Raw genomic sequence first — 14,540 nt, 5'->3', positions numbered from 1 at the left:
GTAGCAATACAAATTGTTCTCCTGAATCTACTCCCCCTGTGTTGATTGATACCAGGCTTCCCAGATTTTTCTGAAACTGTCACCATGTTTTCTTCCAACACAATAAGATTCCATTATTCTTTCTCCAATCCATTCTTCAGTTAACAGCTGAAAGACTCTAAGGCACAACAATGATGTAAATTGTGTCCCCCTGATCTTTGGGGGTGGATGGACCTGGGTTAGAGAAACCCTAAAAATCTCAACCTCTCCCAACCTTTGGGAGGGTCCCACCCTCCTGTTCCTAGGGGAAGCTCCACCTACAATGGATCTCCATTGAGGAGATCCCCACCTACAATAAATTGGAGATCTTGATCTTGGGCATAATCATCACCCTTTATTAAATTGAAAAATTAGTCCCTCAAATTCATTTGGACATTGCTCCTTAGCCTCAGGCCACAAAAAACCAATATAATCAAAGGCTGAACCCCAAATCTTTGCTAAAAATACTTTCAGGATTTGGCCCACTGAGAAATTGTTTTTCAATGTAATAAACCTTTTTTTTTTTTTTTTTTTTTTTTTTTTTTTTGCCACAAACCTCACCTGCATTCGGTACTATGAATTCTTTCTCAAGAACCTGGGACACTGGCCTGGGAATCTCTCCCCCTCATTTCTCACACCTCAACAACTCTCCTATTCAAAAATCTTCTCAGAAGCTCCCTATTACTTTTAAGGCAAAATATAATTTCTTCAGTTTGGCATTCAGTATTCCCCACCATCTATTTCCTACCTTTCCAGTCTTGGAATTCCGTGAATTCTTCCCTCATAGCAAAACAATATGATTAAACAAACTGATTAATTGAAAAGTGATGTGCTAGCCAAACTTCATTACTCCATGATTTTGCCAAACTATGCTCCTAGTTTTACCCGTCTGGGACAGTTAACACTTGGATGATCTGGTGAAGTCTCGTGGTATAGGAAAAAGAACACTAAGTGGAATTAGATGACCTTGGAATCCATCCTACCTCTGCTACTAGTTAGCTATGTGACCTTTTAGCAAGTCATTTCCCCTTTGGAGGCATCAATAGCTTTACCTTGAGGTGGAGAGGGAGGTGAAAGAGGGAGGAGAAAATGGTGTTTATATTACCTGTCTCACAGAATTATTGTGAGGAAAGTGCTTTACAAAGATCAAAGTGCCAAGTTAATGAGAGCTTTTGGTGAGGGTGTGGAGTAGGGGGAGCTTTGTTTAATGTCAGAAAATCAATATAGCTGATTTAGGAAATGCTCATCATCCTAAATTTATGCATTTTTATTATAAAAATACTCAGGTGATGGGTAGTTTTCAACCATGTAAAATTGGTCTACAAAGCTAAGGAGAATGAAATATGATCAAGTTGAGGGCGTATTCCCAAGGATAAAATCATGGGATTTTGAAATCCTAAGCAGTGGTTCTCAAACTTTTGTTCTCAGAATCTTCATGTTGTTAAAAAAAAAAAAAACTATCAAGGATCTGTTCAAAGAGTTGTTGTTCACATGGGTTATATTTATAGCTATTTACTATGTTAGAAATAAAAAATAATTTTGAATTTGTAGACCCTCTAAAAGGGTTCAGAGACCCCAACTATTCTTTGGACTACACTTTGAGGACCACTGTCCTAAAGGATTGCTGTCTTCAGAAATCTGTTAAGAGCACTTTTTGATTGTTTGGCTTGTCTCAAAAAACAACTTCTACTTCTGATTACATGAAGGGGCTCAGAAAGGGCTTTTCTCTTCTTTCTAGAATCAGACCAAAAATTGGACTTTGATCAAACTCTTGACTGATTTAATCTTTCTAAATTGTTCTTCCTTCTACTATTTAAGTGCCTAGGCAGGAAAGAAGGCAGCCTGCTTTAAGGGACAACAGAACGATCATACTAAAACAGGAGGAAAGTAAATTGCCTAATTATAGAATTATAGAAAATTAGGGCTGGAAGAACTTTAGAAGTCATCTAATGCAACTTTCACAGCATTCCATCTGTGATTTTCACAAAGACAACCTATAAAATAGAGATATATTTCCAAAAATTAAAAATCAAAGCTCTGAAGTTTAGATAAGTGAAATTATCAGGGACTACATTCACAGGGACTCAGTGTGACTAATTGGCATTCTAAATAAATAAATGAATGAAAAAAATTAGCATTCACAAAATTATCCATGAAGTACAGGGTTGTTTTGAGTCCCACTTCAAAGTATTATGAAACCTATTTTTACTCAAGTCTTTTCATATCTCTGTCTTTGTAAGAGATGAACTCATTTTGGGAATTCTTTCTGGTCCAAATGTTACAAAAGCAGCTCTTTAGTAAATTTCCATGGCATCTTCCTTCTGCAGCTGCCATATTGTGTTCCCATATCATATGCTCTCCATCAAAATCCCATTCCACTGTGTGCTATGACTGATAGAGCTCTGACACAGATAAGAGACCAGGAGGTGAAAATAAGTAATAAAAAAGCATATCAAATTAATAAATGGTTGAATGAATGAGAAAGTCCAAAAATATTCCAAGACTGTTCTATGAAAGACACATGAGAGGAAATGATAATTTTAAAATTTTGTTGAGGTAACTGGGTTTGTTTTTCAGGATTTCATTAGAAATTATAAAATATAGCACCTAGTTAATAAGAATAATTAGTTAAAATAGAAACCTACCATATGTATCTGAAATCACTACAGTAATTAATTACCTTTCTCCCTCAACTGAATTTTTCTTAATTACTTATAGTTTTTACCTCATGAATTGTAAAGATAATTTGAAGACATATTTCTTACTGTTTTACCCAAATGAAAATTACTAATTATATTTAGTAATGAACAGTGTTTTTGTCATCACTCAAAAAGCAGCCTAAATGCAGAGAAACTAAATACCAGAAACTTATTTGCTAAATGATGAATGTTTTTTGCCCATAAAATGTGTTCTCTCTCTCTCTCTCTTTATGTCATCTCCTGAAAATTGATAAAAATCTATGAGAATAATAATAGCTGACAAGTATATGGTGTTTCAAAGTTTTGTGGTTACATTTTATAGATGAAGAAACTAAAGCCTAAAAAGATTGTGACTTAACAAGAAACACACAATTAATGTCAAAGAAAGGTTGTGATTTAACAATGATTAGTGTCAGAGATAGGATTTAAAGCCAAGTAAGACTCTCTTAGCTCCAAGTCTTAAATTCATATCCATTTTGTCTCATTTCCTCCTTAAGCACTACAGTATCTTGCTTATAGATATTATATATCTCTCTATATACAAATATATCTTGCTTTTATGATATTGGGGGATTCTTTCTACTCTCCATGGACTTAGAAACTTAGGTTTTTCTCAAACTGTGAGTACTTGCTCTTCTCAATTTGATTCCTTCCCACAATTTAAGTGCCTAGGAAGACAGGAAGACAACCTGACACAGCCATGGAGTAAGCATCAGAACAACTGGATTTGAGCCCTGGTTCTGTCACACAAGTGCTGTGTGATTTTAGACAATTTTACATCTATTACTGGGCCACATTTTTCTATTCTGTAAAATGAGGAACTGAATTAGCTAATTTCTGTGAACCTCTCTATCTCTGACAGATTAAATATATTATCTAATTCTTGAAGCTTCTGTTTTCTAAGGTTTTTCCTCTTAAACTTCCTGAAAAAACCCCTGAGCAAAATTCTGTTGTGGGAAATGCAGGGGGATTTCCAGATCACCAAAGTACCTTGTTTGTTCTTGGGCATCTAAAAGCTCCAAGTCCAGGTCACTCCAGATTCTCTATTACCTGGTCCCCTGGTATCCTCTATTTAAATTATTTTATAATTTTAAAAAATAGAGTGGAAAGCATTTTAAATGTCATGTAACCAAACTTTCATATTTTACAGATGAACAAACTGAGAATGAGAGAGATCAATGACTTTCCCTGAGCTAGTTAAATAAAAAATTAAGAACAGTGTATACCAATAAATGTTTAACATCCATGTCTATGGGAAGAAATACATACACACAGAGAAAGCCCATTTTTAAGTTTAATCTTCATTATAAATATTTTCTCAATCACTTTCTAAAAGTAGACAATCAACAAATAGTAAATTGAGCACTTACATGTAGTATTTGTTGATTTCTGAGGTATACATGTTCACATTGAAAATTTAACAATCAGCTTTTCTGAACCTGTTTGAGCTAACTCCAGTACATCCCTGGCTAGAGTTTGAACCCAAGTCCCCTTGCTTTAAGTCCAGTATGCTTTCCAGTGCTCCATATCCTCTATTCTAGAGAGACTCAGAATATAGAACTGAAAATGACATTGTTGAAGTTAGGGGCACAGCACCCTCATGATCTGGAAAAACCACGTGAAAAATTTTGGCCCTCCCTTCCTACCCAAGAAGAAGGCTAAATAATTATGGTATTAAAAGATAAAATATATTGGTGTTCTATAATACCATACATATATTTTATGCATTTCTGAATTTCTAACTTTTTCTGTCATCTGCTGGCCTTTATGTATTCTCCGTGGCATCTGCAAAACTCCAAAAAAAAAAATTTCCCATTTAATTTCTTATGCCATTTTGTGATATATGAAACCATGATAGGGAAAATTGCAATGTGGAAGGGATGACTATTCCAGCTTTCATAGCAGGACCAGTGATTCAGATAATATGGGAGAAAGTGTTAGTTAATTGTTATCCTTCATTCTTGAAGAGGACCAAAATGACACCACTATGTTGGAGTTAAGTTACATTGTGTCTGTGATCAGTGCAATATGGGCTTAGAATGCTCTCTGCTGGTTGGGCACAAATAGTCCATGTGAACATTTGGGGTGGATTTTCTAACTTTGTGCATCCTGGGTTTCTTTCCAGCTATTTCAATTCTGCCTTGTTCACAAAGCACAGCACATTCTCTGATGAGGGCACGTCATGCTGGGTAGTCCTGTGCCAGTGTGTCCCATGTCATACAATCAGTTCCAAAGTTCTTAGACTCTGAGAGTATCCTTGTATTGTTTTTTTTTTTTTTTGACCACCATGTGAGCATTTGTTCTGTGTAAGTTCTCCATAAAATAGTCTTTTAGGGAGGTATATGTCTGACATTAGAACAATGTGGCCAGCCCAACAGAGTTATGCTCTCTGCAGTAGAATGGGGAATGCTGGGCAGTTTTCTTCAAGAAAGAATCTCAATATTTGATATCTTATTGATATGTCAGATGGTCTTCAGAATCTTTCTAAGACTATTCAAATGGAAGCAATCCAGCCTACTGACATGGCACTAGTATATTATTCAGTTTTCACAGGCATACAGCAATGAAACCAGCACAACAGCTGCATTGACCTTCAGTTTGGTACTCAATCTAACCCCTTCTCTCCCACACTTTCCTTCAAAATCTCCCAAGCACTGAGTTAGCTCCAGCAATGCATCTATCAACCTCATTATTAATGGGTATGTCCCTAGAAAGTATACCACCAAGGTAAGTGAACTTATCCACATTTTTTCCATTTGCTGTTATCAATGGTTCCACTTATGGATGGTGTAGTGCTGGCTGATGGAGCACTTGTGTCTTCTTAATGTTACAGGCCAAAATTAGCACAAGCAGCTGAGAATCAATCCATACTTCATTGCATCTCATCTTCAGAGGCTGCACAATTACATGCAAACAAGAAATCACCCACCAACACTTCCTCCATTTTAGTCTTGACTTGTAGTCTTTGCAAGTTGAAGAATTTACATCAGTACTGTAGCTGACCTTGATGTCATGTATGTCCTCCATGAAGACATTTGACAAAATGATTGAAAATATCATCCTGTGCCCATCAATTGGAGAATGGTTGGGTAAATTGTGGTATATGAAGGTTATGGAATATTATTATTCTGTAAGAAATGACCAGCAGGATGAATACAGAGAAGCTTGGAGAGACTTACATGAACTGATGCTGAGTGAAATGAGCAGAACCAGGAGATCATTATATATGTCAACAACGATACTGTATGAGGATGTATTCTGATGGAAGTGGATTTCTTCGACAAAAAAACCTAACTCAGTTTCAATTGATCAGTGATGGACAGAAGCAGCTACACCCAGAAAAGGAACACTAAGAAATGAGTGTAAACTGTTTGAATTCTTGTTTTTCTTCCCGGATTATTTTTACCTTCTGAATCCAATTCTTCCTGTGCAACAAGAGAACTGTTCGGTTCTGCACACATATATTGTATCTAGGATACACCGTGACATATTTAACTTGTATCGTCTTGCCATCTGGGGGAGGGGTGAAAGGAGAGAGGGGAAAAAGTCAGAACAGAAGTGAGAGAGAGCGAGGGATAATGTAAAAAAATTACCCAGGCATGGGCTCTGTCAATAAAAAGTTATGATAAAAAAAAAGAAGAAGAAAATGTCATCCTGGCAAGCCTGACAGCAAGCACATGACCCTGTTTCCACTCCACTGGTGACTAGGAAAGTACAAGAACATTGTCCATTATCCAGAACTCAGGCAAGCATGTCATCATGAAATTGATTTAAAAAAAAAAACTGATGAACTTTTCCAGGCAACCAAATTTTGACATAATTTTCAAAAGTCCTCTTGACTAACAGTACCAAAGGCCTTGATTAGATTTACAGACTTCTATACAAACTTGTATCAGACCTCTATTCATCTGGCATTTTTCCTGGAGTTGTCAAGTACCAAAAATTAACCATTGATCATTATTCAGTCCTTTCTGAAGCCATACTGACTCTCTAGATAGATGACAATCTTCCAGGTGAAGGATCAGCTTTTTTTTTTTTTTTTCCTGAGGCAATTGGGGTTAAGTGACTAGCTCAGGATCACAAAGCTAGGAAGTATTGTGTCTGAGGCTAGATTTGAACTCAGGTCTTTCTGACTTCAGGGCTGGTGCTCTATCCACTACACCACCTAGCTTCCCTAAAAGATTGGTTTATTAAAGAAGGACTCTGGCAAGAATCTTGTCAACAGTGATTAAAAGAGAGATCCCTCTGTGACAGTCACAGAACAATTTTTCCCTTTGTCTTTACAAAGATGAATTCCTGGAGGATACCCTCTTCTTGCCATACAACCCAGAAAACTTTAGTTCACTTTTGTATGAGCAATGGACCCCCACTTTGTAAATCTTAGCTGGAATAGGATTAGTTTCAGATGCTTTGCCACATGAAAGAAGCCTAATGGCATTAAAAACCTGTTCTTCAGTTGGAATTTCAGCCAAGGAAAGATCGACTTCAGTTTGAGGTAAATGGCCATTGGCTTTAGTATTGATTGATGGTAATCTGTTGAAAACACTAAGGGGGAGGATTCTGGCAAGATGGTGGAGTAGGTTGATAAATTTCAAGCTCTTCAGATTTCCCCTACAAATAGAACAAATCAGTGCCTCAGGGAAAGAAAATCAAGAAAATTTGAGGCTGAACAGAGGTCCCCCTGAAACAACCTGAGAAGTGAAGAAAGACCCAGGGCTGAGGATTAACCCAGAAGTGCAAACACCTCTACACTAGCTCCATAGAAACAGCTTTGGGGCTAGCTGGGTGTGACTGGAACCTCAGAAGGATCGACAGAAACTTTCACCTCCTAAACTGTTTGTGAAGTTGGGGTCTGAGTCCGGGAAGACTGAGTGAACCTTGGGTAATTGGGAAGTACCAGGCCCAGCTGTGCTGCTGGAATGTGGCCCTGGGTAAGAAGGAACCTGAAAACTGGGTGAGTGCAGAGGCAGGGGGAAGGGGGGCGGGGACACTGCTGAGTGTGGGTACTCTTGGTTTGGGTTCCTGTTCAGAGAAACAGGGTCAGAGAGGAAAAGTGAAGTGAAGGCAGAAGCACCACACCCTACTGACTCCAGGATTAGAGGGGCTTACTCTGATACCTCTTAATCAAAAATTTAAAAAAATGAATTGGCAAAGAAGAAAAACCCCACCACATAAACATACTATGGAAATAGAGAAGATCAAGGTTAATTGAAGAAAAAAAATTTTAAACTATCCAAGAAAAATAAGATTATGAAAAAATTAACCAACTAGAAAAAGAGACACAGTCTCAAAGATGAAAATGTTTTGAAAATTAGAATTGGGCAAGGGAAAGTCAGTGAAGCTATGAGAGATTAAAAAATAACAAAAATGATTATAAAGAATAAAAAAAGCAGAACAGAATGTAAAACATCTTGTTAAAAAAAAACAACAGATCCGTAAAACAGATCAAAAAGAGAAAAAATAATAAGCATGCTTTGAATTATCATGGTCAGCATAAAACTGAATTTCATCGCCTACTTACTGAGCCAAGAATCCTGCAAATTTCTGAAATTCACTTGTACTTTACTTTGAATGGAATTAAATGCTGCCTTCTAAGAGATGAATAAACTATCCTGCTGAAACTCCCTACGGAGTTCTTATTTTTCATTTAGTAGCTTCTGAAATTTTTTATCATTTTTGTCAAACGAGGCTTGATGTTTGCAAATGTTTTGACCCAGATCAGCAAATACAACACTATACAACAAACCTCTGAAAGCTGCTCACTGCTTTTCTGCTCCACTGTTGCCAACTGTGTATTGGCTCAACATTCTCTCCGACACAGAGAAATTCTCTAATTTGTTGGCATAAATTCATCTGGTAGTGTGGTATTGTGTTGTTTTGCCTTGGGGTTGCTACTAGTTTGTTTGGAGAGGATAAGTGTTTGATTAGTTCAACACTCTGGACTGTCAGCACTCTCACATCCTGTCTCCTGGCACTAAGGTGCTATTAAGAATTTTACTCCTCATGAGCCAATATACAAATGTTAATGCATACTATATAAGTACAATAAATATTTATTGTATACTATGTAGGTACAATAAAATAAATATTTAATTTATTAGGGTGTTTTGTTTCTATGATTTTTGTTTTCAAAAGGCTACCATTATATCAATTCAATCATCTGTATTAGAGGTGTCCATATCTGCTGTTAAGAAATTATATAATGACTATTCAACCGAAATTCTTTTTTAAAATTCATTTATCAGTTTTCAGCATTTATTTTTTTTATTCTGAAAAAATTTTTTTTACATTATCCCTTCCACTCACTTCTGTTCCGACTTTTCCCCTCCCTCCTTCCACCCCCTCCCCCAGATGGCAAGCAGTCCTATACATGTTAAATATGTCCCGCTATATCCTAGATACAATATATGTGTGCAGAACCGAACAGTTCTCTTGTTGCACAGGAAGAATTGGACTCAGAAGGTAAAAATATCCCGGGAAGAAAAACAAAAATGCAGTTTACATTCATTTCCCAGTGTTCTTTCTTTGGGTGTAGCTGCTTCTGTCCATCCTTGATCAGTTGAAACTGAGTTAGGTCTCTTTGTCAAAGAAATCCACTTCCATCAGAATACATCCTCATACAGTATCGTTGTTGAAGTATATAATGATCTTCTGGTTCTGCTCATTTCACTCAGCATCAGTTCATATAAGTCTCGCCAAGCCTCTCTGTATTCATCCTGCTGGTCATTTCTTACAGAGCAACAATATTCCATAACATTCATATACCACAATTTACCCAACCATTCTCCAGTTGATGGGCATCCATTCATTTTCCAGTTTCTAGCCACTACAAACAGGGCTGCCACAAACATCTTGGCACATATAGGTCCCTTTCCCTTCTTTAGTATCTCTTTGGGGTATAAGCCCAGAAGTAGCATTTATTTTTATAAGATTTTGATTTCCATTTTTTTCTCCTTTTCCTTCCCTTCCCCTAGCCAAAACAGCAGTCAATTTGATATAGGTTATACATGTATAATCATATTAAACATATTTCTACATTAGTCATTTTGAGAAAGAAGAATCAGAACGAAAGGGGAAAGCCACAGGAAAGAAAAAAAAAGTGAAAATAGTATGCTTCAATCTGCATTAACTCCATAGTTCTTTATCTGGATGTGTATGGCATTTTCCATCATGAGTCTTTTGGAATTACCTTAGATCATTGTATTGCTGAGAAGAATAAAGTCCATCAAAGTTAATTGTTTGCACAGTGTTGCTGTTACTGTGTCCAATGTTCTCCTGGTTCTGCTCACTTCACTCAGCGGCAGTTCATGTAACTCTTTCCAGGTTTTTCTGAAATCTACCTGTTCATCATTTCTTATAAAACAATAGTATTCCAATACAATCAAATACTACAATTTGTTCAGCCATTTCCCAATTGATGGGCATCTCCCTGATTTCCAATCCTGTGCCACCACAAAGAGAACTACTATAAACATTTTTGTACATGTGGGTCCTTTTCCATTTTTATGATCTTTTTTGAGCTCACCTCCGTGAAGATATATTGGCATTGGAAAGTGCCACTGATCTATTTTATCAATAACATAGTAGCGTTATTAATTAATTATCCAGAAACTATGACTGTCAAACTTTTTAAATTGGGATTAACATTTTAGCTGTACAATCTTTTTGACTTGAAATATCTCACATTTGAAGATTCATTTTCCTGAGTTTGAATCTGATCTCAGACTCTTACTGTGGGAATCTGGGCAAATCATTCATGCTGTGAGCATGTTTCCTCATCTGTAAAATGAGCCAGAAATGGCAAACCACTTCAGTATTTTTGTCAAGAAAAATCTCAAATGTGGTCATAAAGGTCACAGATGAACAACAATATTTGTTATTAAGATATTTTACTATTTTTTTTCAAAATGTTTTCCCATCTATCATCACATTTGATACTCAAAACAATCTAGTGAGGGAGCTAGAATAGATAGCATTAATAATGCTGTTATAGTTCCTCATATGCTTCTTCACAGAAACTTATATAGCAGCAATTGATTTGAAATCTCCCTCTGGTGGCCACAAATAAGCTTTGTTATTTATGTTATGTTATGAAATGTTATGCTAATTTCAGAATATGAATGGAATGGAATTTTATTGTACCATAGCAAATATTCTATGTAAAGAATCCAGAGAAATATGGAAAGATCTGATGATGTAATATATAGATTGAAGAAAATAAAACCACAATATTCAAAATGACCACAATCATGTAAATAATAACTCCTCTGAAAGGAAGCTAAACACTAATGAAATGGCACTAACAATTTTAAATCTTTAGGACTGATCATGAAATAACTAGTGTTTTCAGGAGAAAACTATGCCTGTGGAATATCACCTACAATTAGGCACAGCCTGTGTTTATCTGTGTTAGCAAAAATGGGGGGTGGGGGAGGTTTGGTACAAGGAAGGATTCATAGACTTAAGAGGAAATTATTTGGGGGTGAAATAAAAGACAAATATTTTTTAAAGTATGATATTATTATCCTTCAAAGGCCACCTGATCAATGTAATGAATAATCACCATTCCAGAGGAGTTGTGATGAAACTTATCAGCAGCTCCTGACAGAGATATAATAGAAACCTTTGTGAAGTTCAATGGCAATAAGAGAGATTTTATTTTCATTTACTATGCATATTTGTAACAAGTGTTTTGTTTTTCTTTATTTTTCAAGGAGGGAGGAGTGGAAAAGTAGAAGGGAAAGAAGGTAGATCTTTGTTTATTGAAAAAATTAACTAGATTCTTAAAATACTAGAACAAAAGTTGCCTTGACAGCAAGCAATTCTTGTCTATAAGATGGATAATTCCTCTTTCGCCCTAATATTTTCCTTTATAATAGGCAAACAAACACAACAAGCTATTCCAAGCTGCTTCTATTAAGCATAGCTATTATTATTATTATTATTATTTCTGAGGAATTCTTTCTAACCACAAGAGGATATTGTAATAGTAGGAATAGGGAGGAAGAGGATGGTAACGGTGAGCTTCTTTTTTAGTCTTGGAATACCTCTTCAGCATATTATTTCACAGACACATACACACACTTTCACTTTCCTGCTCTGTAAATTGGGTATAATAATATTCATATTTTTTTATTTCAAAGGGTTGTTGTGAAAAAAAAAAGCACTTTGAAACTTGGAGACCTATGGAAATGTGATTTATTGTTATCTGGACACTGGGAATATCTTGGAAGTCATAGAATCATAACTGGAAGAAAACTTCCAGGCCATCTTGTCCCACCCTCTCATTTCATTGATGAGGAATTGAAGCTCAAAAAGAAGTGACTACCCTAAAAACATATAATAACAGAGCTGGATATAATTAGATCCCTATCAGTGATATTTCCATTGAATCATTCTGTCCCTGAGGGATTATCATGGACTAAGTTGGTCTTCATTGCTAGCCCTATGCTTCTTTCATAGCATCTTTTCTAGATTTAGAAGGCTAATTCCATGAGTGACATCAGACTATTGATCAACAATTAATAGCAGGTGCTCTCTAAATAGATAGTTACTTCCATGGCACTAAAAGATGAAAGCAAATCCAACACATAACACACACATATTCTAATGCAGTTAAATGAATAATAAGTTGTATCAAAGGAAATAAATTATTAACTAATTCCATCTCAGGCATGTAGATGGCACAGTGGGGAGAGTGCTTATTTCTCCATCAGGAACTCCTGAGTTCAAATCCTGCCTCAAACACTACTGTGTGACCTCCAACAAATTACTTAACCCTATTTGCCTCAGTTTCCTCATCTGTAAAAGGAGCTAGAGAAGGAAATGGAAAACCACTCAAGTATCTTTGCCAAGAAAACCCCAAAAAGGGTTACAAAGAGTCAGACACAACTGAAAAACTACTAACTACAAAAGCTTCATCTTGAATAAACAGCAAGTCCCCAGAACATGAATGCTACAAGCTCCCTTTATTGAGTGCTTTCAAATGAGGGTCATAGATCTTTTCAGATTGGAAAGTTTCTATTTCTCCACCAGATTTTTTTAGACTAAATATATGAACTAGTATCTGTGAGAGGGTCAAAGGACCTGTCTTTGGCACCAAAGCAACTTGAGACTAGATTGTTCTTGTTTACAAAGAGAAAATGCGCAATGGCTGAAGTCCCTTGCTTTTCATTTGCAAGGAATTTGATCAAGTGTTCTAAAAGATTTACAGATGCTAATCGGCCATGGTACCAGAGCCTGAGCTAAAGGACACTTTTTGAAGGGTTATTAATTGCCTAGGAGCCTAGGACACTTACAGACTCACAGACTTCCCCCTCCCCCCCCCAGTCTTAATTAGTCTTTGTGGCAATCTCAGTCTAGACTTATATTTCCGATTCTCTGTGACCTCAGCTGCAGGCACTTGCTAGAGACCTCCTTCCCATAATTAACCTTTGTCTGTAATACAATCAGTGACTTTGGGATGATCATCTCAAGATTGTTTATCTGCTCTGTTCTAGAGCTAATAAATAAACTGAAAAGAACCTTGACAAAAACTACCATTACCTTAAGAATGGGGATAGGACAGGAATTTTTACATAAATCAGGAGAAAGAAAAACCACCAGTTACATTCTTGGAAAACAAGTTTATGAGACTATAAGCAACTGTACTTCAAAGAAAACTATTAGCTCAGAAAAAAAAAATTATGATAAACCATTAAAAATCTATAACAAAAGAATTCCAATAAGCCATACGTAATACAAATATTTCTTCTGCTTTAAAAGAAGGTTCCCAAAATGGGAAGGGGGCAGCATTTATACTTTTAGTATCAGTATACAATAAATAATCATAATACAATGATGATGATGATGATGACAATAACAATAATAAGATTGGTCATTATTTTTACAGTTAAAAATTCATACAGCAGTAGTACAGTTCAGATAATTACAGTAATTCTTATCAAAGTCAAAAGAAGGCAATGGTTGATTGAGAAAATAGTTACCCAGAGCAACACAAATGTGAGGTAGGGAAAATCTGAAAATGATTTATATATCTATCGATATAAATACTACATATATATGCAGAGAAAGCTGGTTTGAATTGGTAGAAGGAGTTTCCTAATTTGGGAGTTTTCTGTATCAATGAAGTTTCATATCTAGGCTCTATATTATCTTATGGTATTTGCTTATTGTTATATGTGCCCATATATAATATGTATTAAATGTGTATGATTCTTCTTATTATATATGCTGTTCAGTCATTTTAGTCATGTCCAACTCTCTGTGAGACCATTTGAAATTTTCTTGGCAAAGATACTGGGGTGGTTTGACATTTCCCTCTCCAGTACACACATATGTACACATACATATGTACATATGTGTGTACATATATGTGTGTGCCTTTGTATCAGTTTCCCCAATGTGAAAATGGAGAGGCATTTCTGCCTCAATGCCTTCAGTCCTTCAGGAATACAAGGGTTCAGATACAACTCATAAAAACATGAAATTTTAAAAGTCATGGGCTCTCTCTGGGATACTAGACCTCCTGCCTAAATTTTCCCATAACTGTGCCAGTTTCTCCATGAAATAAATAAAAGAATCCTGAAAGAACTGGTAAAGTAAAAGATCTCTAAGATCTTTAAAGAATATGCCAAGCATGAACACGAAGCTCTGGATGGATCAAGAAAGTAGGACATTTTAAAAGCCATCTGTAGTATCTCTATTGCTCTCATTCATAATCTGGGAACTCCCAGTTGAGTCTCCTTGAGTTTCTGTCTTCTTCACTACCAAGTAGATGACTGAGTAGTCCTGGGAAACAAAATACAAATGTAAAGCACTAGA

General features: G+C 36.1%; 1 protein-coding gene across 2 annotated transcripts in view; it reads right to left on the bottom strand.

The window, feature by feature from the left end:
* Positions 1-12,559: 12,559 nt before the first annotated feature.
* LOC111720942 (Fc receptor-like protein 4) overlaps positions 12,560-14,540 on the bottom strand; it is a 33,051-nt gene continuing 31,070 nt past the window's right edge. For both annotated transcript variants that reach the window (XM_031966825.1, XM_031966826.1), the window contains exon 11: positions 12,560-14,507. In XM_031966825.1, the coding sequence (XP_031822685.1) occupies positions 14,397-14,507 (111 nt within the window). In that variant the 3' untranslated portion in view covers positions 12,560-14,396. The remainder of the gene's footprint in view (positions 14,508-14,540) is intronic.

The sequence above is a fragment of the Sarcophilus harrisii genome, chromosome 4, assembly GCF_902635505.1.
Source record: "Sarcophilus harrisii chromosome 4, mSarHar1.11, whole genome shotgun sequence".
Lineage (NCBI taxonomy): Eukaryota > Metazoa > Chordata > Mammalia > Dasyuromorphia > Dasyuridae > Sarcophilus > Sarcophilus harrisii.
The sequence above is the reverse complement of the archived record's forward strand: the minus strand, read 5'-3'. Positions and strand labels throughout refer to the sequence as shown.